The sequence below is a fragment of the Dipodomys ordii genome, unplaced genomic scaffold (assembly GCF_000151885.1).
Source record: "Dipodomys ordii isolate 6190 unplaced genomic scaffold, Dord_2.0 Scaffold4, whole genome shotgun sequence".
In the NCBI taxonomy this organism is placed as follows: domain Eukaryota; kingdom Metazoa; phylum Chordata; class Mammalia; order Rodentia; family Heteromyidae; genus Dipodomys; species Dipodomys ordii.
Genome location: NW_012267220.1, coordinates 7,120,393 through 7,145,949, shown reverse-complemented (window position 1 = coordinate 7,145,949; position 25,557 = coordinate 7,120,393). Strand labels below are relative to the sequence as shown.

At 33.9% G+C, this 25,557-nt stretch overlaps 1 protein-coding gene across 1 annotated transcript in view; it reads right to left on the bottom strand.

The window, feature by feature from the left end:
* Galntl6 (polypeptide N-acetylgalactosaminyltransferase-like 6) overlaps nt 1–25,557 on the bottom strand; it is an 823,803-nt gene that overhangs the window by 458,960 nt on the left and 339,286 nt on the right. The window contains exon 4 of the mRNA XM_013024941.1: nt 18,922–19,088. Coding sequence (XP_012880395.1) covers nt 18,922–19,088 — 167 coding nt within the window. The remainder of the gene's footprint in view (nt 1–18,921; nt 19,089–25,557) is intronic.

The window sequence follows — 25,557 nt, the reverse complement described above, 5'->3', positions numbered from 1 at the left end:
CAAAAGGGAACTCTATTACACTGTTGGTGCAAATGTAAGCTTGCTCAACCACTCTGGAAAGCAGGATGGAGGCTCCTCAAAAAAATAAACATAGAAACAATAGCAAGAAAGAAAAAAAATTGTGTCCCTATCTTGGGGTTCATTTTGCTTAACATCATCTTATCTGGTCATATGTACATAGCTTTTGACCTTTTTTACTTGTCCTACACATGTACTAGTTATTGCAAATAAAGGAAGCCAGGGAACCTATGTTTCTTTGGGCTTGGCTTACTTCACTTAATATATTTTTTACAAGTCTTTCTATTTCCTAACAAATGGGGTGATGTCACTAACATATTTATAATGTACCCTGCGATTTTTTTTTTGGTTTCTTTGTATGTCCCTCCCCCATGGTATAACCTGTTTTCACTGTATTTGATGTCAGTGCCCTGCATCTAGTATATACACTTCTCTAATTCAGGGAGGGGAAGGAAAAAAAAAAACCAAAATGCTTAAATAGGGATACAGGTTGACCCATCCCATTGTAACAATGAGATGTACAAGACACGATGTTGAAAATGAACTTTACAACTTCTGTGGGGAGGGGAGAGTTGCAGAGGTGGGAGGGAAGGGATGGTAGGGGAAAAACAAAGGAGGAGGCAACAATGCTCGATAGGAAATGTACTCATTACCTTGCTCATGTAACTGTAACCCCTCTATACAGTATTTTTACAATAAAAGTGTACAAAAATAAAAATAGCATGTAGCTATTGAGCTATTCTGCTCATCTGCTAAGATTATCCTAAATGCATACTAAAACAGAGGTTGGTTGTTGTTGTTGTTGTGTTTTTAATATATTACGTGATTTCTCATTTCTTTTGTGTGTTCTTCCCCCTATGGTATGTCCTCTGTTATCATTGTATTTGATTTTGGTACCCTGGTATTGTATATTTGTTTATCTGAATCAATGAAGAGAAAGTAAACAACAAAATGGTGAGACAAAGGACAAGGGGGGAACCAATGCCACAGCGATACTCATATGACAATGTGTTAGAAATGATCTGTACAACTTGGAAGTGGGGGTTGAGGGGAGGGAAGTAGATGAAAAATGAGGGAGGGGTAACAAGTTTGAAAAGAAATGCACTTATTACCTTATTTATGTAACTATATCTCCTCTGTACATCACCTTGACAATAAGAAAAAGAAATGATAATAACTATAAATGGTATGAAGACCTGAAAAAATAAACATAGAGCTTCCCTATGACCCAGCAATTCTACTCCTAGGTATTTATCCAATAGAGCACAAACAAGACCACACTTAAAGCTGCATGTACAACCAGGATCATTGCAGCATTATTTACCATAGCCAACATACAGAATTAACTCAGATACCCCTAAGTGGATGATGCAAGGCAATGGAAAGACTTGGAAAAAATTTATTAAACAAAATAACCCAGACCCAGAGAAACATAGAGTGCATGGTTTCCTTCATTTATGGTAGCAAGAATTTTAAAACAATATGTATTATTTAAAAACTTTAAGGTAACGTATTTATAATGTACCAAGGCTAGTGCTCTACCACTTGAGCCACAGCACCACTTCTTAAACAATATTTTTGTTTCAAATTATCTTAGATTGTTTTCACCACTAGTGTGAGTTTTTTTATTGTGAAAATACTGTACAGAGGGGTTACAATTACATGGGCAAGATAATGAGTACATTTCTTATCAAGCATTGTAGCCTCCTCCTTGATTATACTAAGTGAAGTAAGCTAGTGTGAACTTTTAATCAGTATTGAATGTCAGTTGGCAGATAAATTCATTTTTCCTTCCTTTGAAACTTTGTGATATAAGGTTTTAAAGTCACCACATATTACATCTCCCGAGTAATTGGCAAGATATTCCATCTGATGAAGCAGTCCAAAGATGTTCCTACTTTAGCATGTGGTTGACAAACAGTTAACAAATGGGATACAGGAGCACTAAAGACCAATTCTTAGAAATGACAAATGTCAGATATATTCCTATTGGTACTAGCTGTGCTTCAGTTGCTGCTATAGTTTGAATGTGTCTCCATCAAAATTCAAGTGTTGAATTTAGCCAATGTGGTCCTACTAAGAGATAGTACTTAGAAGATGAAGTTAGGGTGTTCCCTCTAAACAGGATATTATTAAAGCCATTTCCCATAGTTTTGGTCCTTTATCCCTTCTGTTTCTACTGTGTAAAGATATAGCCTTTGTCTCCTCTAGCAGGCACTGTCCAAAGTATAATCTGGGAGAGATAAGCCCCACACCAGAGAATATATCAACTAAAACCTTGATCTTTGGCTTACCAGACTCTAGAACTATAAGTCATATTTGTGTGTGTGTGTGTGTGTGTGTGAATTACTGTTTCAGGCATTTTGTTAGAAAAACACAAATGAATAAACACACTGGTCCATAGAATTGATATAGAATTTTTAAAAATTAGAATATAATAGTTGTTATCCACCTAGTCTCTAAGTTTGTAGATTTTTGACATTGCAAGTAAATTATTTGTAATGTAAATAAACTATTGTTTTAATATTATTTATCACTCTTCTTCATTTTTCCCCCATTAGAGCCTTTTACCTTACTGTGTGGTTTATATTATTTATTTGTAGCATAGAAGTGCTATGATTTCTGGTTTATTTTCAATATTGGTCATTAAAACCTCAATGAACCCCTGCGTAAACTCTGTATTTCGTCTCACATTCTGTTTAACTTATACAATGGAGTAACCTTTCCTTTTATGGTTCTTATTTGGACAAAGGATAACATTCTTAGTCACAATTACTTAAGTGTACTATCTTTCCTTGGGTACTACTGTTTTTGTTCTGTTCATTAAATCCTAAACAACCCATACTTGTTATATTTCAAAAATAACCCATTAAAACACAACTGTATGATAAAAGTGGTATTTGGAGTCCAATATAATAATTTCAAAACTATTTTATGTCTAATTTCTTTCAATAAAAAAATAGCAACCTTGGACTGGGATGTAACTCAATGATAAAGTGCTTGCCTAGCAACTGAAATGTCCTGGGTTTGATCCCCAGTAACCGAAAAAAAAGACAAAACAAAATACAGTTAAAAATAATGACCTCTATTTTGATAAATAAAGTAAAACAAATGTAAGCAGCCAAGTTTTACTTTCATCAGCAGCTTCTAGCATTCCGCTACCAAACAAATGTGAGAAAATATATTGCTAGCCACTTCTAAGCAATCTTTCATACAATGTGGACTTAAATTGTCAAATGGAAACTTAGAAAACTATATTTTTTTAAGAAAAACTGGCAAGAGTTATTTATTTTAAAATTGTCATGCTGTAATGCTTTATCTTTTATTGCCCTCCTTAACTAATTTAATATATTATTATGATGAGTTAGAAGGCACATAAATGCCATCATTCAATTTGTTCAGATACTTCTATTGAAGCCATATTGGTTTCATGGACTTTCTTTTATTCTTTAAGGATTAAAACTTGAAATACAACTGAAGATTGTAGCTCTCAATGATTACAGTTACTCTTCTTATTTTCAGAAGAAGCCAGATAGTGAATTTGGATCTGAAAACTCTGTGATATATAAATTTACTTATGTTATTTGGATTGATGCCTAAGTAGAATGTATATGTTTTCAGTTTTATATTTACTTAGATTCCTTCTTTAACATTTACTCTTTTAATGAATATACATTACCTTAATTAACAAAATAAATATTTGAGTGTTACTGTGTACCACTTCAGATTTGTCATTTATTCTTATCTTGGGTTCTACTGTTACTTTAATTATATTCCTTTTCATTCCTTTGTTATACATGATGCAAATGTCTACTACCTTATAAACTGGCAAATCTAAGTATGACAATCCAATGAAATATTATCAACTCATAAAAGAGATGAAATGTTATAATGTATAATATGGGTTAACTTTGAAACATTATGATAAGAGAAAGAACCCACTCACCAAACATCTTATATTGGATCATCCTACTTATTAAATCTATTCTGAATAGGTAAATTCAAGGAGACAGAAAGTACATTATTGATTACCAGAACCTGAAGAGGGAAGACTTGAGAGAGATGACTAATGGGGAGAGATATTCATTTTATTTGATATTTGAACAAAGGAGGAGGCAACAATGCTTGGTAAGAAATGTACTCCTTGCTCATGTAACTGTTACCACTCTGTACAGTATTTTCACAACAAAAAACTTATTAAAAATTAAAAAAGAAATATCCTAAGATTGAATAGTGATGATGGCTGCACAATTTTCTGAATATTGTTCATTTCAAGGGGCAATTTTATAAATGTGAATTCATTTCAATAAAACATCATTCATTACACAAAGCAAAATGAAAATAGTCATACATAAAACAATCTACAAGTCTCATTTTAAAGCACAATTCTGAATACTTTATCTAAAACATTCAGAGAAAATAAAAAGTGCCAAAATCCATGTGCTCATTGGACTATTTAATGCTTGTTAAACCTTACTGTATAAGTTAATATTTAAATCCGAATATTTTCAGCAAACCACAAGAATTCTTAAAGTTTGCTTAATAGTGACCAGAAGAATAAAATCCACATTTTCTTTAAAATATGATAACAACATACACTCAATATATTTAGATTTGTCAAATTTTGTTTTTAGTTTGTTATAAAAATTAAATCTATTTGCATGAGTAAGTTTTTTCTCATTAACATTCAATTGCAATCTTGGATACAATTTGACAAATTGAAAAAATATTAAAAGAAACCAAAATTACTTAGGATGAGATGTTCATTATAATACACAAAGCAAAACAAAAAAATGGGAGGTGACCACATTAGTGTCGCTTATGTCTTTTCTATGGTAAATTGCATAGAACGTATTTTATAGATTCCAATTGCACTTTTAAAGCTTAAAGGGAAGAGATTTCCTTTGTTCTGAAGTCCCATTAAAATAGACTACTCAGAGTAATTGATGCACGTTAAAGTGTGACACTTCTCTTACACTTAAATGTATGTACCTGCACATTGAAAATAAAAAGAATATCCAAACTAGAAGTTTAATGGTACTGCAATGACACTTAGCTTAGACTGACCCACTCCGATGTTGAATATAGAAGTATTTACATAAAACTATCAAAAAAGATATACAAATACTTGGTAAAATGAATTCCAATACACCCATTCGTGTAAGTAGAAGATAACAATTAGCTTTATCTAGGTCATGGTGTTTCAAACAGATACATTTTTCAAAGAAATGCATTTTTCAAAAAATTGGTAGATAGCATGTATATTTTTATAAATCAACATTAGTTGTATGTTAAAAAATCATAATTGGTGTTATTTTAAAGCATTAAAATCTTGGGCAGTAGTGGTATACACCTGTCACTGTAGTTATTCAGGAAGTTGAAATCTAGAGAATCACAGGTTAAATCAGCACAAGGAGAAGAGTCTTCCATAGTCCATCTCCAAATTAAAAATCAGAAAGCCTAGAGTGAAGGGATAGTGCAGGTGATAGGAAGCAGAGCAATTGCAAGGTTCTGAGTTCAAACTCTAGTACTGCAGAAAAAATTAGGTTTAAAAAATAGCTTCTAGAGGGGCTGAGAGTGTGGCTCAGTGGTAGAGCACTTGCCTTGCATGCATGAGGCCCTGGGTTTGATTCCTCAGCACCACATATGCAGAAAAAAAAAGCTGGAAGTGGTGCTATGGCTCAAGTTGTAGAGTGCTAGCCTTGAGCTGAAGAGCTGAGGGACAGCGCCCAGGCCCAGAGTTCAGCCCCACAACCAGACCCTCCAAAAAATAGCTTCTAGAGTAGTAACTAGAAGTTATTATATTCTTCATTATTATATCTTTATTATATCCCCAATAAAAAAATAAACCAGTGGAACAAAACTAATATCTCTGCACTTTATCTCAAAGTACAGTTACTTTTTCATTCATGGAACCAGTAGTAGTTCAATTGCCAATGTATTTTCATATACAACTTTAGATGTTTATAAAAAATATTCAATTCTTTTTTTTTCTAGTACCAGGGCTTGAACTCAGATTCTTATGCTCTTACTTAGTTTGGTGTTTGGCTGATGCTCTATTACTTAATTGGAGATGGAATTTCACAGATTTCAAAGCCCAGGCTTTGAACTGTCATTCTCTAGGTCTCAGCCTCTAGGCCTCAGTCTTTTGAGTAGCTAGGATTACTGGCTTGAACTAGTAGTTCCCAGCTTCAATTCTTTCTTTTTTTTTTTGTCATGTGGCCTGAACTCTGAGCCTGGGCACTGTTCCTCAGCTCTTGCATGTGGTATTTAAACATTCCTGTTTACCAGTTCAAGATTCCAAGTAATGTTATGTTCTCTATATACTACTTTTGGTAGGTTTTTCCACAAAGTTTTATATAAAAGGTAAAAAGATTACTCAGATATGTTATGACTTCATAAAAATGCCTTTGGTTAATTCAGGAAAAAAATATTGAAAGCTAAAAGTTATCATTTTGCTGGTCATGAATGTTGTTGAAAATCAGGGCTCTAAAATCTGAAATATAATGATTTGTATCATTATTTTTTGAATTATATCAATAAAGACTACATATCTACAGCTTAAAGAGTTAATTGAAATTTTATGTGATATCAATTAATATTTATGACACCAATTAAATATTAATAAAATAAGATTATACTTTATTTCTTTGCCAAATGGGAAAACTATGTAGATTATAATTATATCCATTAAAATAAAAGAGATTATCACAACTCTTACCTACATTTCAGTCACTCATAGCCAAAGAGTTTGGCTATTTTAGAAATTAAAATTAAATGAGATTAATTAAACCACATGTATTGAGATACAGGATCTGCATTTTTTTTTACATCATTTAGAACAGTCTGTTCCCTTCTAGATCATATGTAGAAGGACAAATAAGATCAGGCCTGTAAAGCTGGCCACATGGATCTGGCAGAACTGTACCTTCTCAAGACAATGTGTCTGTCCAGTGGCTCCATGGAGACATTCATTATCTTGGTAAATTTACTCAGGTTTAAAGGATGCCGGGCCTAAGCAATTTCTGAAACCCAATTCTGTCAGCAGATCTCAGCAGAAGGCTCAAGTTAATCACCAGTGAGGGTGAACACAGAGTAATGAAGCTATTCACATCCTCACAAGCAACCTTTTCCCATCTCGTATGAAGACTGACATTGGACCAAATGAGCCAGCCTTGTGAATTAACAGCTAGAAACAAGTATCTGAGGATCAGAACATGGGGTGTTCAAATGAATAATCTCTCCTTACCACACACACACGCACACACACACACACACACATACACACGTGTAAGCATGCAACATACACATACACATTAGTTTTCTTTCTTACAACTAAATTTATCTGAAGAAAAGACATAAACACTTGTGCTTATATGGGTTTAGTCTTCATCACAATGGTGTCAATAGGATTTTTTTTTCCTCTAGGATTGATGAGATTTTAATTTGAATCTTCAGTCTCAGAAATGAACTGAATTTCCTTAGTGAACCCTCATAAAAATGTTAATGTATCATATGCCTATTTGAACAGAACATTAATTTATTTTCAATTAATTTACATTTTGTCAGTCACAAAAGAGTTAATATTTTTTTTAAATTAGAGAAAAGCTGAGGAAATATTATATATCTTACAAAGGGACAAAGAGTATACTATAAAATACAGGAATAAAATTATTCTGAATAATACTATTTCCAATCCTAAACTTAAACTATTTAAAAGGCTTATAATTGCTTTTGTAGTCTGTATTTATATAGATCTTCACTATAGCTATCAAATAAGAAATGAGTTAAATTACCATTGTTTGGTTGAAATTAAAATTTAAGTTTCTCTTATTCTATGAACTGGATCAATACAAAAGCATTTATAGGAAAAATGTACATTTGTAGTGTTCAATATGACCTTTAGAAATATGGATATGGAGTAGGGGACTTTGACCTTCATTAGTACTAATAGGGGAGAAAGATTAGAAAGTCTCCAATAAAGCATAGCAGTCACTAAACGCAAGCTGTCAAATTGTCTATTTAGATCTTCCCCTAGAAGGGTTCAAGTTGAAATGCATGAGGATGAAATGCTGCCTTTACACAATGAATGTTCTAAAGCTTAACTCAGCTTTTCGATGGAGCTTGTACATAACAAGGCTCTTAATGGAAGTTAAAATTGTCTCCAATTATTTGCAGTGTCTAAAGGTGGGTCAGCAGGGCTTTTTAAGCTCTTAAAATGTCTCTGATTTTTGTCAAGATTACCAAATGAATAGGACTCCACGAACTTTCGTCCTTACTTAAAAGTTAAAACATGGAGGCACATGATACATACAACACAGACTTCTCAGAGATTTCTCGTGCTAGAATTGGTGATAAACTCCCCCATTTATGCCTAAGAAGACCAGTGAGTTGGGAAGAGGAAGACCAAAATTTGGACTGGAGGTTAAGTTTAGGGCAGTTATGAGTGTTCATGGAATTAGGGTTTCTGGTTTGCAACATGGAAAAAGATGTTCATTTGCTCATATAATCTTTTAATTTATTAAAGAAATATAAACTGAGCACTTATTATTTTATTCTCTATAATGGTGGAAAAAACAGATATTACATCTTCTCTTCTGATTTGAGCTCAGTTGCTAGCATTTAGCAGTCCATAGTTCTTTGACCTGAAGGTAAGCCACAAACCGCTTGCAAATAAAAAAATTAAAATGAAAACAGAAAACGATTACAGTGTTGGCTTCTTCTAGGTTTTAGAAGGTAAAGGCAAAGAAGATGGAAAAATAAGGATATGAATTTAATTTTTCTAAACACATCTTCACCAGCGCATCACCAGGAAATCTCAGCAAGGTCTTGCTTGCATGAAGCAAAGCAGCCTAACAAGACTACCTCTTTACCCAGATGGAAGACAAATGAGATGACCTACAAGGGCCCAGTCCCAAATCCATTCATGTACCTCATCAATTATACTTTGTCAGACTGTGAAGTTGTAGGAAACACACTTAACTCTGGTTTATGACCCGTTTTTATTATTCTGAGAACTTTCCCCCCAGTTTGAAACTCGTCTTTCTCCAGGAGAAATGTTCTGATTGCCCCCCTGCAGTCTTGAAAGGCTACTGTGGATACACTAGACATTTCATGTTTCTGTTATTATTATCCCACAAATAATCTGCTCCAATATGTGTGTAGACACACAAAAAGATGATGGTTTCTATTATTATCTTGACTCAAAGGCAAAAACAGCTAGTAAATTTGATCCAATTCTCTAAGCATCTATATGTTCATAGGACAGTTTAAGTAAAGATAGTCATTCCAGTTTGCCACAATTAGACATCTGAGAGAAAATTCAGGGCAGAGAAATCATACAGACTTAACATAAAAATTATATATTTGAATTTAATGTAAAATTTATCTCAGCATATGATCTAGGAATTTGCATTTTGAATTGTTGTTCACTTCCCTAAAGTTGGCATAAATATACCCCATTCCCTAAAACGTCCTCGTTTTAAACATCCTTTCCTTCCTCGTATGTATTTACTCTTCAGCTAATGCAAACATTTAATTCTTATTAAGGGAATTTGGTAGAAATATACTTCATCAGTTTGAGTTACTTAATACTAAGTATGTCACGATATAAAAACATTATGAATGTCCAGAATCTGAGAAATATTTAAGTATTATAATTCAAGATAAAAGAGGAAATATTCGTGAGTACTATGCATTTTGTCAAGGCAATGATATTTAGGTTTTTTTTAAAATTAAGAGCAGATGGGTATTTAGAACATCAAAAGAGCTGCTTGATATACTGAACACTGTATTATTAAAGTTTCCAAGCAGGAGCTTGCTGATGGGAGAAATAATCATAAAACATAACCTTTTAATTCATCAGAGAAAGTTATGTCTGCTCAAGATCTGAGCCCAATATCCACACAACGGCTTCACACAAGTGACATCCTATTCAAAACAGCTGGCTGTAAGGAGAATAAATGGGATTTAATCTGCCATAAAATGAATTGCACAATTTATTTTTCTTGAGGAAGTCATGCTTTTGTGTCACTGGTGAGCTGTAACAATTTTTCTTTTTCTTTCTTTCTTTCTTTCTTTCTTTTTTTTAAAGAATCAGGCATTTCTTTCTATATGGAGCCCATATTAATTTAACCATGTAGAATTTTTCTCCAGAAAAAGAAACTGGAAAGCCAGGTTGTCCTATCTGCCATCTGATGCTGTTGTCTATCTTTAGAAGAACTGGTTTAAAACATGTTCCCAGGATACATTTTCAACCTTGAAATAGATTTTTCCAGTGCTTGATTATTGAAGTTGAAATACTTGAAATTGTCAAAGTCAATTTGACAATCAATGACTCTCAAAGTCTAAGATTAATGTCTGTAGAAAACAGCATTTCATGTACTTAAAACCAATATTAAACAAAACTGCAGAAGATAATGTTGGTTAGCAAAGGGAAAGCTAGATGAGATTTATTATTCTGCAAAATGAAATGCTTAAAAATTAAAGTTACATCTCATTGTTGCAACAGGTCCACCTGTATCCCTATTTAAACGATTTGTTTTTCCCCTTCCCCTCCACAAATTATACCGACATGAAATACAGTGAAAGCAGGGGTTATACTGTGGGGGAGGGACATAGAAAGCAACAAAGAAATAACCTTATAAATGTGTTAGAAACACTCGTATGAAAGAAAAAAAACATTTGAATACATATCTTAGGGTTCATGTCCCTAACATCACCTTATCTGACCTTTTCTGCTTGACTCAGACATATACTAGATATTGCAAATAAGGGAAACAATGGGACCTATGTTTCTTTGTTACTCATTCATACAGCAGATACAAATATTTATTACCCTCTAAGTCTCTAACATTATAAATATTTTCTATGTAGTGTATTTAAAAAATTTGAATGGTATATATTTTGTTCAAGAACACAAGTGTTTTTTGACAAGAGAAAAAATAATTTCAGTTTATGAAATTTACTATAATGCTCTATCTAGTATATAACATGAAGTATATTACAAGCTAGATGTATAATACATAGACAAGTACAATTTAGGAAAACATAGACAAGTACAATTTAGTTTCCCATTGGGTTACCTCATTCTACCACTTATCTTTCAAAAACTTATATTTGTGTGAAAAGCTTATGTGTATTCCATTGTGAGACAATGTGTTTTCAAACAACTCACATTAGGGTATTTCAACTGTTAAAAATTTGCTATATTAAAATGTCTATGCACATGGCAGTTTCACAAAATGTATCTATGTGAGTAAAATATAAAACCTAAAATGGCTAGAGCCAAAAATAAGTTTAAGCTGAGACATATTTTACTTTCTTTATAACAAAAAAATTATAGCAACATTAAAAAAATCTTACAGTTCAATGACAGGCTTTTAAAGGCAAATTCATTAAAGCACTTCATTAGGAAAATCATATGCCTTTGTGGTGTTTTAAGGACCCTTTATTCAAATTTGGAAATTGAGCACCTGTTTTCAGTGGGTTCCTGCCAGAATAAATAAAATACTGTTGGACTATCATGGAGATTGTATGTGTGGGTGTCTCTCAGGTATTCCTAAAAGTGAGAGAGGTTTTATATGCTTATACTTTCGAAGAATAAAAAAGGCACCAAAGATTTATGAATATGAAGGCAATGGTAATGCTCAGCAACAGCATATAACTCCTTGCTGCTGTACATGTAAGTATCTACTTAGTGTAAGATTAGTGTTTGAACATAAAAGGAATATTCCTCAGAAAGTACTTGTCATCACAGAGTCTACCCAGAGAAGATTCTGCACTGATAGATGGCACTCATCTTTTACAAATGAAAAGACTTTTTATGCATTTTATATTTGCTAACTATTCAAAATTTTACTCCTCTATAACTGTAGCCCATTTTCTTCTGAACTGTAGACCAGGTCACTGTTTCGCATTTGTTCCTAGGACCACAAGCACCATGCCACTCAATGTCTCACATTCCCTTACAACCACGAGTGTAAACTAATTGATGTTTTTAGAGCTGTTTTTCCAACTTTTTCACAGTATTGATCCACAAACAACAGCAGAAGACAGAAAAGCTACCTTTCAACTCTTCAGCAGATGTTGCTGACTTTCTAAACAGAGAAACAAGGAATGCATTTTGTAACATTTGTCTAGTTCATACTACTTACTAGTATTTAGTTTGATACTGTATTTCACAGTTTCATACTGAAACTTAAAAGCTACACAATTCCAAGAGTAACACTCAATAAATCTGAGACATAAACATTGCTTGTCTCTTGGTCTAGTGCAATATCTGATAGAATACTAACACTAAAACATTTTTGTCGACTGTCACTGCAGGATCTTTATATGCGCTTTAGTGTTAGCACTGTATGGTATAAGATAGAAATGCACTACCATTCTTCATCTCGTTTACAACCTTTTTCCCATTGATAATATCTTGCAACTTGGAATAGTTGTAAAACTCATGCAAACTGATTTGTGAGCTTACAGAAACTTTCCCTTAATGTATATTTAGAGAATATTTGTATGAAATTGAAAACTGAGCTTCATTATTATCATTTGTGAAATCATTTAAAATATTTCTGCAATCTTAGAGATTTATAGACACATTCAGTCATGCGAAGAGTCTAGGAATTTTTATGGTCCTATGAATTTTTATAGAAATGGCTTTGTTATTGCTTCAGTATGTATTTTTGCATTTTCTATCACTCATATAAATGTATGCATATAATAAGCATACCAGCTATGAAATATTTATACTTAGTACCCTTATTTAGTACATATATGTATAGTACATATAGAGCACATATATACCCATAGCTACAGATTGTATACATAATTTTCCTTCTTTCTAAACTTAGCATACAATATTATGATTCCAAAACAAAACAGTCCTAAAAATGCTGATAGGAGAAAGTATTTCCAGGGAATTATTAAGAGGAGCAAACTGAAATTAAATATAATATGCTAGTGCTTCCTTAAGAAGACAAAGCAAATGTGTACAAATTTATGAAAAATACAAATATTTATCAAATTACAATAACCACAAAGGTGATCTAAAATAGAACTTAAGCACTTCTAAATCTGATATTATATTCATAGGATAAACATTACAAATAAATAGAAACATTTGTTTAGTACATATATCAGAATCAGGAAATCCTTCTGAAGCTATGATTTTTATGACTCCATATTATCATTGGAATTTCAACTCCAGCACTGAAACTCATACTTTTGTTCTTGAAAATGTTGGTCTTGTTGACATGAATGTTCTGATTCCTTGGAAGGAGGCCTGAGACCTTACATTCTAATAGGCTCCAAGTAGTACCACAACTTGAATGAGTAGCGTTTTCCATGCTATATAAAATAAATGAAGTTGAGTTTCTTTGGAGATGCTGACATTATCATCTTAGGAAGACAGCTCAAGTGTCTGTTTTTGCCCTCTAGATAAATAACAGAATAATAACCTCTGTGAAACACGAATGTTAGCTATTTAACTTTCTTGACTCCCCACAAAAATAAAAGGTGGAAACAAACACGAGCAGGAATATGTAGGCGCATAAGTGCCTGTGTGTGTTTGTGTGTGTGTGTGTGTGTGTGGTGTGTGTGTGTGTGTACGTGTGTTTGTGTGTGTGTGGTGTGTGTGTGTGTGTGTGGTATGTGTGCGTGTGTGTGTGTGTGTGTGTGTACACACGTCTTGGCAGAGCCTCCATGTGTACATTGCACTAAGAAAGTATGTCCGCAGCTCTCATGTGACCATCCTCAATTTTGACTTGCATTCATCGAAAGCATACAAAGTTTAGGGAATTGTCAGGTTCAAATATACTCTATCTGTGAGGTTAAGCTCCAGCTTATTTCACACATTTCAACAGTTTCCATGTGGGTGCTGTTAAGGTTGCCTGGAATTTGGAGATAAGCCTAGGATTAGTCCTGCTTTAAAGTCATCATGAAACCTTGTTATAGGCCTCAAGTTAAGTTGTTTAATGTATTTCTAAGAGCTTACTGGGGCGGCGGGGGGTGGGGGGAGTCACACATTAACTTTGGTAAGCTTCTAATAGCAAAAACACAGTGGTTGTTGTTATGAACTTACCTGCAGGCTTATACTTGCATGTTTTTTGCGATGGTAGGCTTATTTTCTAGGGAAAAACTATATTGTGTTTACCAAAATTGTTTTAGGAAAAAAAATCCTTAAAATTTTAGAGACCTCAGTCAATCTTATTAAGGAAAACTTTTAAGAAGTCAGTTGATAATAATTTGTATGATTCTATAATTACAAAATATGTTAATATTTTGCTTAATACCATAATTTGCAACTTATTGTATTTTTAATATGTTTCAAAGTAGGGAATCTGAATGCTATCATACTTGTGTTATTACGGCTAAATTATTTGCTTTCTTTCTTTCTTTTTTTTGTCTTGTATAGCTATTTTATTGACCTAGAGGACATAAAATATAGAGCAGAAAATCTGATTAAGTATTGTTAAAATGTTATTGCTTTTGCCTGAAGTATATTGCAAAATATCTGGAAGAGGTAGAGTATAAAGTTGCTGTTATTTACTGAACAGAATTTGGATTGGAATGTATTCCTAAAAATAAATTCAAAGTATACCATTGTAGAAATAATTTTATAAAGAAATTCAAGAGATGGCCTCTATTGTTCTGCTATTTAAATTTGCCTATTATTATTAGTGTGTTCTTTTAAAGAGCTGGCAAAAGCACTTTATGCATCACAGGTTATGATTTTCTGGATTTATCAAAAAAGTATAATTTACCTACAGCATTAGCAGCCCAAAGTGTATAGATATGTCCAAGTTTAGAGAATAGTTTCTTTTTCTTCGAGGCCTGTAAAGGAAAGATGGTACAGAACATTTTGTCTTCTCTTGTGATACTGAGAATAATTTTGTAAAAGATTCTTTTAAACACACTGCTAAGGCTACTAATATACTTTACGTAGATAATATGATACTTTTCTCATTAACTTAGTAAAATTTTATTTTATTTCAAAGTTTGTTGTAATTCGCCAGTCATATGGGCATTTTAAATACTCCTAACTTTTCCAAATATATTATGAAATACCATGATTAGGCATAGTGTGTCCTATAATTGACCTGATTATTTCTGGAGATGGAAGGATGGATTGCTGGACAGACAGATAAATATTTGAATGGAGAGAATGACAACTCTGAAGGTACATGGATACAGATACATTTTAGATAGATAGATAGATAGATAGATAGATAGATAGATAGATAGATAGATAGATAGATATCCGTATGAAGTAGATTTGATGACATTCAAAAGATTTCACAGCAGTATGGTAATTATAGTAATGAGGACTTTGTAGAAATCAAAATATAAGAGCAGCTCCTCATCTCCTAAGCCATACACAATATCTTCACCATCTATGATGGCCTTCCATCTTAACTTCTGCATAAGAAGTCACTTCTTTTCTCTCTTGCTATTGTCTCTAACATATTTATAAGATATTTCTTTGTTGCTTTGTATGTCCTTCCCCCATGTTATAACCAGTTTTCAAGTATTTGATGTTGGTATAATTTGTGGAGGGGAAGGTGGACCCATTTCAACAATGAGATGTACAAGACCTTATGTCGAAAAACGAACTTTACAACTGTGGCGTGGGGGGGGTGGGGAGAAAGGGGAGGGGATGGGGTTTGGGGGAGATGGGAAGGGGAAATAAAGGAGGAGGCAACAATGCTTGATAAGAAATGTACTCGTTACCTTGCCCATGTAATTGTAACCCTCTGCATGGTATTTTCACAATAAAAAAATAATTAAAAAAAAGAAGTCAGGTCATTATCTCCCTTCTGATAAAAAAGGCTGACTCTGAAAAGGTAGTTTCCCGATGTTGCACGATTACCAGTAAGTACTGGGGCTGACGGTGGTCATTTTGTTAATTCTTGATATCTCCCATAATTCAGAAAGCTAGAGTGATTGATACTCTTTAAATTCATATAAGACCTAGTAGACACTAATTTTATCATTTTATTTCTTTCAAAATTTACTTTTGTATTTTATTATGAACTAACAATTTCAATTTCATTTCTCTTCTAGGAATAGAATACCGGGGTGAAAATTTTACTCAAGATTAAAATTGTGATAATTTCTAAAAAATTTTGATAGGAAAGACAAAAATAATCAATATAAAATTAATACTTTTTTTTTGTTTTGACTCACGTTGCTAATACCGATTAAATTGAAAGCCCACTTACTTCCAAGGTAATGTTATATATTACAAGACTATTTCAAATGCTACCATATTAAAGATGACAATGAGTTAAAGTGAAGAAAAAGTTGGTGTTACTATTTTCTCCCCCTTTATAAGAAAATGCCCTTGAGTCCTTTTCAGCAAATAACATTCCACAAACAAGAATTATTTTGGAAACCCAATGCTTCTCATTATACTACACCTGGGTGAAAATTCTGCTATTAAAAGATAGTTTACCAAGGCAAAGTTAATTATGTAGAAATTTTTTCAAAGCTACACTGCTTTATTTCTCCTGGAAGCAGTCACCCAAAAAGAACATCCACTTGGTGAGCTTTACCTTCTCTGAGTTTTACCTTCTTTTTAATGGTTTTAAAACCATGGCTACAATTATAAACAGATTTGATGCCTGCTTTTAGCTGAAGAAATGATGAGTGCTTTGAAACATGTGCTCTTGATTATAAGCAAATAAAATTAAGCATTCATTTAAATGGATATATTTGCATCTTTGACAGAACTGCGTTTCTCTGGACTTTTACTTGCAAGGCAGGTGCATCACTACTTGAGCCACATGCCAGTCCTAAATAGATTACTTAAAACTCTAAGAAGTTCACTTTAAATACCATCTCATTCTCAGTGAGTAAAACATATATGTCTACTTAGCAACACACATCAAAAGTGTCTTTGAAATTGAACCAAAATGACCAATTTGTTTGTTTATATTCCAAAAGAATAAGATAGAAAGACCTCAGATGGGTCATATAAATTCCATAATCTGTTCATGTGAGGTAATGAACACAAACTTTTATAGCTTGCTCATTCCTGCAAAATTCTGGTGTACTATGAAAAAATTGATGTTCCCTATGACCATAGTTTTCAGAGATTTTTTTCTTTGTTTTCCCGTAGTCATTTCAAAGTTTCAGATATTTCATTAAGACAATTCTCAGGAGATGAACAGATGGCTAATAAACATATGAAGAAATGTTCAAGCCTTTACTCACTAAGGAAATACAAATCAAAACTACACTAAAATTCCATCTTATCCCAGTCAGAATGGCAATCCTTAAAGAAACAAACCACAAATTCTAATGAAATTGTGTTTGGTGGGAGAAACCCTTATCATGCTTGGTGTGACTCAACTAGTACAACCCCTGTGGAAATCCATATAAAACTACTAGACTTATGCTATGACCCGGCCATAGCACGTTTGGGTATATATCTAAAGGAAAATAAATCAATACACTACAGACATACTTTTGTCATGATAACCAAGCCTTGAATTAGCCAACAAACCCAACAACCAATGAGTAGATAAGGAAAATATGGTATATATACACCATAGAGTATTATTCAGTGATAAAGAAAACAAAATTAAGTCATCTGAAGGAAAACAGGTAGAATTGAGGCCTAAAGGAATGATAGCAATAATAATAATAGCACATAATTATAAAATATGGCAGGCTTGGTGGCGATGGAAGGACAAAGGGTAAAAGAATTAATATGGAAGATAAAGAGAATCACAGTATATTACATATGCATTGTATTTATGTGTGTGAACATATACAAAAAGACTGCATAATGAAACCAAATGGCCACTGTTGAAAATTACAGGAGGCAGAAGGAGGTATGAGAATAGAATGGAGGAGTGAACTTGTTGAAGGTGCATCATACACATTTGTGGAATTGTACCAATGAAGCCTGTTGATATTATTAATGTATGTTAATTCAGATATAAAATATCAAAGAGATATCTTGCTGCACATGAAATTTCCAGAACTTTAATTAACCCATATGATGTCAAGATGTACTCTCTTTCGAGACATAAGAATAATATTCAAGCAAATTACATTACTGCTACTCTTCCCAACAGATGTAGCTTTAAGAAAGAACTATGAGAATTATAGTCACAATGAAACAATATCATTTAGATGGCTTCTATCTCACTGTTATTCACAACAAAAAGGAGAGTTGTGTATAGGTTGTCCTATTTCTGCAATATTGATTTTTTGTTTTGATAAAATATGACTTATAAAGAAGGCCAATTCTCAGGGGCCATTCTATAAATTTTCCTTGATTTATAAATCAAATGTACTTTATTACAAATTATATACCAAATTATCTAATACACATCTATACCAGACTTTTTATAGCCTATCATTATATAGCATATTATAGCATATCAAATAGATATTATAGCATATCATTTGATATTATAAACTAACAAGATTGTTAACTAAAACATATGTATTGCACTCTTCACAAAACTGAATTGCAAAGTAAGACAAGTACAGCCTGGAGAACAAATCATACTGATAAAAAACAAAAGTGCAGATATTCTTTTCATAATGAGAATAGATTTTAAAGTTCCACATAAAATATTAAACCACTCACATATACCTAATATATTTTGTAGTGCTTGTCTTGAAGTTGAATGTAAGTTGAGGCATTTTGCCAACACTGGTGTAATTCACAACAGATAGGTAATGTGAATTTTTGACAGTTTCCCAAATAATGTCAGTAGCATCTCATTAGTTTCTCTTACAATTGACCAACATTTCCATCACAACATAGATAAAACTTGATAATCAGCTGTCAGGTAAAATCAAAGAGAAACTCTCAGCTTTTTTCCCCTAAGTCCTTAATTATTATGCAGGCGATAACAGCAAGACAAAATGTTAATGGCATCTTACCTCTATCACTGAAGTCATCTACTAGAATGATTTCTGCTATCAGACTCTCTGGGGTTCGGTTAATTATACTGTGTATAGTCCTCAGGAGGGAAGTCCAGCCTTCATTATGAAATGGGATAATGATGCTGGTGTTTGGCAGCCTTTCCAGGTACATCTTGTGCTTACAGCTGGAGAAAGGGTAGAAGAAAAAAGGCCATGTTCAATGTAAAACTGTAATATGCCTCACACCTCTGTTCATTAGGTTATCAGACAGCAGTGAGAATGTAACTTTGGTCAATAGTTTTCTAACTATAACTTGGGCATTCTCCTAGTTGCTCTCCTCATTCATGGATTCTTTAATCACATACTTTTACATCCACGGTTAATGAAACAACCACTTTAATTCTTTCTGCATCTAGGGATGTCAAATCCATCAGGATGTTGAAATGTGCTCTTGTTCATGCACATTTTCTCTATGGTTATCCAATAGAAAATAGGATAAATGATATGATTAAGGATAAATAATATGATTAACATTTATATGGATTTCCTGAAGAGTTTTGAAAATTTAGCTTCTATAATAATTATGCTTAATTAGTCAGCTTTTCATTTTGGAGTATTTCATTAGTTGGACAGTATTTATGGCTCTGTAGGGGAAAAATACCCAGTGCCTTTGAATGAAAAATTTAATCCTAAATGAACATTTACTCTATATAACCACATAGTAAGATTACTCTAAGACTCAAATTAAGACATTTTTACATCATTGTAAAACAAATTGTTTAAACAGGGTTAAAGGTTGACCCATTACAACAATGAGATGTACAACACTCTATGTCGAAAAACAAACTTTACAATTTAGGTGGGGTTGGGAGGGGGATGGGAGGAAGTGTAGCTGTGGAGAAAGGAGGGAAGGGATGTTAGGGGGAAAACAAAGGAGGAAACAACAATGCTTGACTTTTTTTCATTGGGAAGAAATCTGAAAAAAAAATTATTCTATCCCTGTGTCAATTATTTAGTCTAAAGTTCTATTATATTCAACAATATTTACCCAACAAGTAGATTTTGATGTTTTCAAAGGCAATGAAAAGATTTAAGAAAACTGTCACAATGAAACCATTATGTAGGCATTAAATTGCTGTAGAAATGTGAAAAGCATTTGGGGAATACCTAAGTGGTACAAGAACATAGGAGATAGATCTGTCAGTAATTTCCAAAGGAATGTTCTGAGACAGATGCTATCACATAAAATGCACAGATCTAGCAAAGAGCAGTAATGTAATTCAGCACACCTGGTTATAATTATGTACATTCTCAATTCTTATGAACAAAGCCAAAGGCCCAAGCTAATTGGGTCTTACATTGATCAATATTTAGGATAATTATACTTACCACACTAGCTATCATAACTTACAATGTTTTGGAAATGCAGTTAATAATTTAAAGAAAACATTTTTAAGCATAAAGGCAAGATTGTGTACATATGAAATGCACATCAATAAATAAGAACTATATTGAAGAGTAATATTATATAAATTACCAACCATCTCATGATTTTCAAAATAAGTTTATACCCAAGTAAATTTCCAATCATTAAGAAAAAGAGACACAAAAGGATTAACTGTACGTGGAAAAACTTTCTTTCTTAACAATGTTTTCATTAATTTATATTTATGTGAGTAAATACTTGTTGTTATACAAATACACACACACACACACACACACACACACACACACAATGTGAAAGAATCCTTTCTACCCATTCCTCCATTAATTAAAATATGCTGAAAATCCAAAGGGGAAAACCATGAGCTAAGTCTAGTTCATAACGTTAAAATATTTTCAATGAAAGAAAGTAGAAAATAACTGACAGCCCCTCTGTACGGTATTTCCACAATAAAACAACAGCAAAAAAGAAAATAACTGACAGGTTAAATTTTAAAATGAAGTGTACATAAGACTATTTTCCTTACATTGAGTAAGATGAGTGGAAAAAAACCTTCATAATCACTCAGTATAATATTAGACCTGATTGGGGGCTGGGAAGGTGGCTCAGTGGTAGAGCACTTGCTTTGCATGCCCGATGCCCTGGGTTCGATTCCTCAGCACCACATAAGCAAAAAGAAAAAAGTTGGAAGTGGCGCTGTGGCTCAAGTGGTAGAGTACTAGCCTTGAGCTGAAGAGCTGAGGGACAGCGCCCAGGCCCAGAGTTCAGGCCCCATGACCGGAACCAAAAAAAAAAAAAAATTAGATCTGATTATAGCAAGTGTTTGATAAAAACTGGCTTCCATGATTACTGCTATTGTTGTTTTAATTGCTTATCTTTTACCTGTCAAAAACCTCTTCCACTCTGGAAGTAGGTAAAGGAACAGGGGAGACAGGAACAGCGTAAGGGCAAATGAGAGACACTTAGGGTACAAAGATAAACACATTATAGTCTCTTCCCTTAAGGGTTTACAAACCAATGGACAGATACACAAAATGATTAGACTCAAATGAGACAAGTGACATAATAGATGGTGTCCAGGCAATGAGAGCCTGAAGGAATTATGACTAAGTTTGTCTGAAAGAATTAGGGAAGGCTTTATAGATGAGTCCTGTGTTGAACACAGATCATACAGGGTCTTGCAAGTGATTCTAAGGAACAGTGAATAGTTTCAAATATTATTAATCTTGATGGAGACAGGATCATGTGTACATATTCCTCCAGCAGCAGGGCAGACAAAGAGACTTGGAGAAAAAAAAGATAGAGATTGTAATAGTTCTTCCAAAAAACAAAAATGAATAAAAGCATGGATCTGACTTTTTACTCTTAAGGAAAACCAGCCTCTTTGAAATGTTATTTAATCTGATTGTAATGTTATTACATTACGTTTATGGGTGTATGGTAAAAATTGCTGTAATTATACTTCTTTTCACTGTATTCTTCAAATAAGTACTTCCCTAAAAGCAATGTGAACCGCCTCGTGGTGGGAGTGTGTGGATTAATATACTGCTCAAGTCGTGGTGGGCAAGCAACCAAAAGAGAGAAAGGGAAGGGGCAGCAGTTTCATTATTCCCAATGGGAGCATGTCCCCAGTGACCCAAATTCCTTCTAGCTGGTTCTATTGTTGTAAGGTGAATCATCCCAGGAGCCGCATTTCAAAATATAGAATACTGTTGTCTTCATTATACAGTTAACAGGCTACAGGCTGCCCGTAGTTACAAAGGCCTGCAGCTCTCAAAGACACATAACACAACTAGGAAACATGCTCAAGAGGAAAGAAATGACAAAAAAGAATACCAACAAGCCCATTCAGCTCCAGTGGAGACCTGAATTGCGATGCCACGATGACTGGAGACGAGACAGGAGACAGGACACAGGACACGATCACGGAGACACAGAGACACACATGGCATGGTGTCCTATCCAGGCCTAAATAGGTCAGGGAGCAGATCCTCAGGAAATTCCCAGTCCCAGGCACTGGACTGACAGATTCAGTAACCTATCAGCCAAGTGCCTGCCCCTGCCTCCAGGGGTCCAGACACACCCATCACCTGGGAAGCAAGTGATGCGCAGGGGCATTTCCTTCCCCCAGCATGAAGACAGGAAGCCAGACCCTACCAGCCACCGTGTGGCCAATATGGCGCCAGCCAGACCTGACCTCCTTACTTCACTATCTCTTAAAAGTTCCACCCCGTTACAGTAGCACTGCACACCTTTGGAGAACGTTTAAGAGCAAACCATAACCGTCAGAAAACCATTTCTGTCATGTGTACAAAGGAACTAGACACGTTCGGAATGTTGAGAAAACTTCCTTATTTTCCTTTATCCTTTTGTCATTGCAATATTTCTTGAAAACCATTTTGGTTCAGCTACTGTTCTCTGTGGTCTGTTCTCAATAGCCGCAGAATAAAATGTCAGCCTGACATCTGGCTACTGACAAGTATATTATAGAGCATATCTGTGTAAGTCATTTCCAAGCACCAATTTACATAGTAATTGTTTTAATGTCAGCATATTCAATTTTCAATGGCTGGTTTTAGTCACCCAGTTTTTTTTTTCTGTTCTAATCTTGACATGTCAGCTGGGTTTGATAAAGCAGTGATAACTGGCAATTTATTTTGCCTCTGACAGGTCTGTAAAAGTAGTCTGGGTTGCCAAAGTATATGGCAATATATTTGAATGGAGGAGATCATCACTATAAACTTTCATTTGTTTATTTGGTTACCTATTTTGTAAGACTATTTTACACATATTAACATTTTACAGGAATAGTATGATTCATAATTTAATGTCATTGATTTTATATATTTACTAAGTATCAAAGGAATTTTGATATCATGATGTGGCACTGTGGCACTGTGTATCATAAAAGATAGCAGAAAGAATATGTTCACTGTGTAGGAGATCAGAGACAGCAGGGACCACAATATGGAGGTGATGCTGGTATTTCATAAGATGGTACGTTCCTTTATAAAAGGGAGAGTGTTTGTTAATACTTCAAAAAATGTTGTAGTCTTCTACCTTAGTCCTCAAGACTCGCAATTGTTCACTGCACTGAATCCATTGCAGTATAGGAAGACTGAATGTGTGAGGTCCACTTGTGAGGACAGTCTAGGATACCCATTAGGAGATAATAGTGGATTTAGCTGAGATTAGAAATGCTGGCATTCAAGACCTATGTTGGGAGTGAATGCACACAGAGAAAATTGATAAACCTTGCTGGATTACATCAACAAAGAAAGCATAAACACAAACAAGAAGGAGTAGCAGGTCCTGAACTGAGCATCAGATAGAAAGGAGCCACATTGCAAAGTGAACTGCAAAGACATGGTGAGAGAAAGCAAGATTTTATTCCTTGAAACAGACAAGAGTACTTTAAAAATGAGAGTAGGGCCAAAGTGTCCAGTGACACTGTGAAATTTCACAAGATAGATTGTACAATTATTGGACTTCAGCAAGTTGGAAATCATTAGTTACTTTGGCAAGAAAAAATTGATGGCACTATAGTGTCTTGAAGAGTGAGTGGGTTTCAGATGATCAATATATAACTAGACTTTGGGGCTGTTAGCTGGAGGGGAAGAGGGAATAACAGCAAAGTCTACCACTATGGAATATAGGTGAACTTTTTCATAGGTGAAATTTGAACCATAATAACAAAATATAATTAAATATTTTAAATATGTGATTAACAGCTAAATTCTCTACTTTTACAGAAAATAGTAAAACAATAATTTTAAAATAACAGTAAAACAATAATTTCCACAGGTTTTTTTAGTGAAACTTTTAATAGAAATCTGTGTCCCTGCCAGTGACATGCTTGAATCTCACTTCAAAGTGTGAAACACTTATCACTTGTGACAGATACACATTTTCAGACGTGTTTATTACTTTGGCTCATAGGATAAGAAGCAACAGAGAATGCTTTATCTTTTATTAAAAGCAACTTAATGGGCTGGGAAGGTGGCTCAGTGGTAGAGTGCTTGCCTTGTATGTATGAGGCCCTGGATTCGATTCCTCAGCACCACATAAGCAGAAAAAGCTGGAAGTGGTGCTGTGTCTCAAGTGGTAGAGCACTAGCCTTGAGCTGAAGAGCTGAGAGACAGCGCCCAGGCCCAGAGTTCAGGCCCCATGACCGGCAAAAAAAAAAGCAACCTCATTAATGCAGAATTAATGTACTATGCAGCCCAATATTTTACTAATTGAAGGGAGCAATTCAGTATTTCAGTGTATGTACAGAGAGTTGTAACCATCAGCACAATTTTAGAATGAATTTTTTAATTCAAAAGTATATGTTTTAATTTATATTTTTCCTCCATCCCTCAGAGACTTAAGTAACTGCTATGTACTTTCTATTTTTATAGTTTTTCCTACTATGGATATTTATATGAATATAATAAAATATGTGGGATTTTATAGTTATCTTTTAGGCTTTGCATTGTATTTCCTGATTAATAACATGGCAATTTTTAAAAAGTATATTTTGCTTCTTTTTATGACAGGATGCTCTTGGATTTTATGGCTCTACTTGTTAATTCATTAATTAATTACTAGTTATTTGGGAGACTTTTTCTGGAGGACTATTGAAAACAATACTACTATCAACATGCATGTGAAAGTTTTGTTCTGTTAATGTCAGGGTTTGAACTGAGTGCTTTGTACTTGCTATGTAGGCACTCTGATTCTTAAGCTATGCCCCCAGACTTAGTTTATGGTTTAGTCCAGATAGAGTCTCATGGATTTCTTTTTTTTGTCTGGGCTGGCTGTGAACTGGGAAACTTATCATCTCTTTTTTTCAAATACCTTGGATTGTAGACATGATCCACCATGCCCAGCTCATGTGTAATTTTTTAATGGATGTATTACCTATATGTATTACATGTATTTAGAATATTTTATGAGTAGAAATGTTGGTTGATGTGGTCTGTCTTACTTTGCTTAATATAATTTTTTCCAAGTCCTTCCATTTCCTTATGTGGTACAATATTCTTTCTAAATAGAATTCCACTGTGTGTGTGTGTGTGTGTGTGTGTGTGTGTGTGTGTGTATCACATTTTCTTGATCCATTCATCCTTTGAAGGGCATCTATATCTTGGATATGGTAAATAATTCTTCAGTGAATATGGTTGTGCTGGTAGCTTTAGTGTGGCCTTGTTTGTGCTCTATTAGAAAAA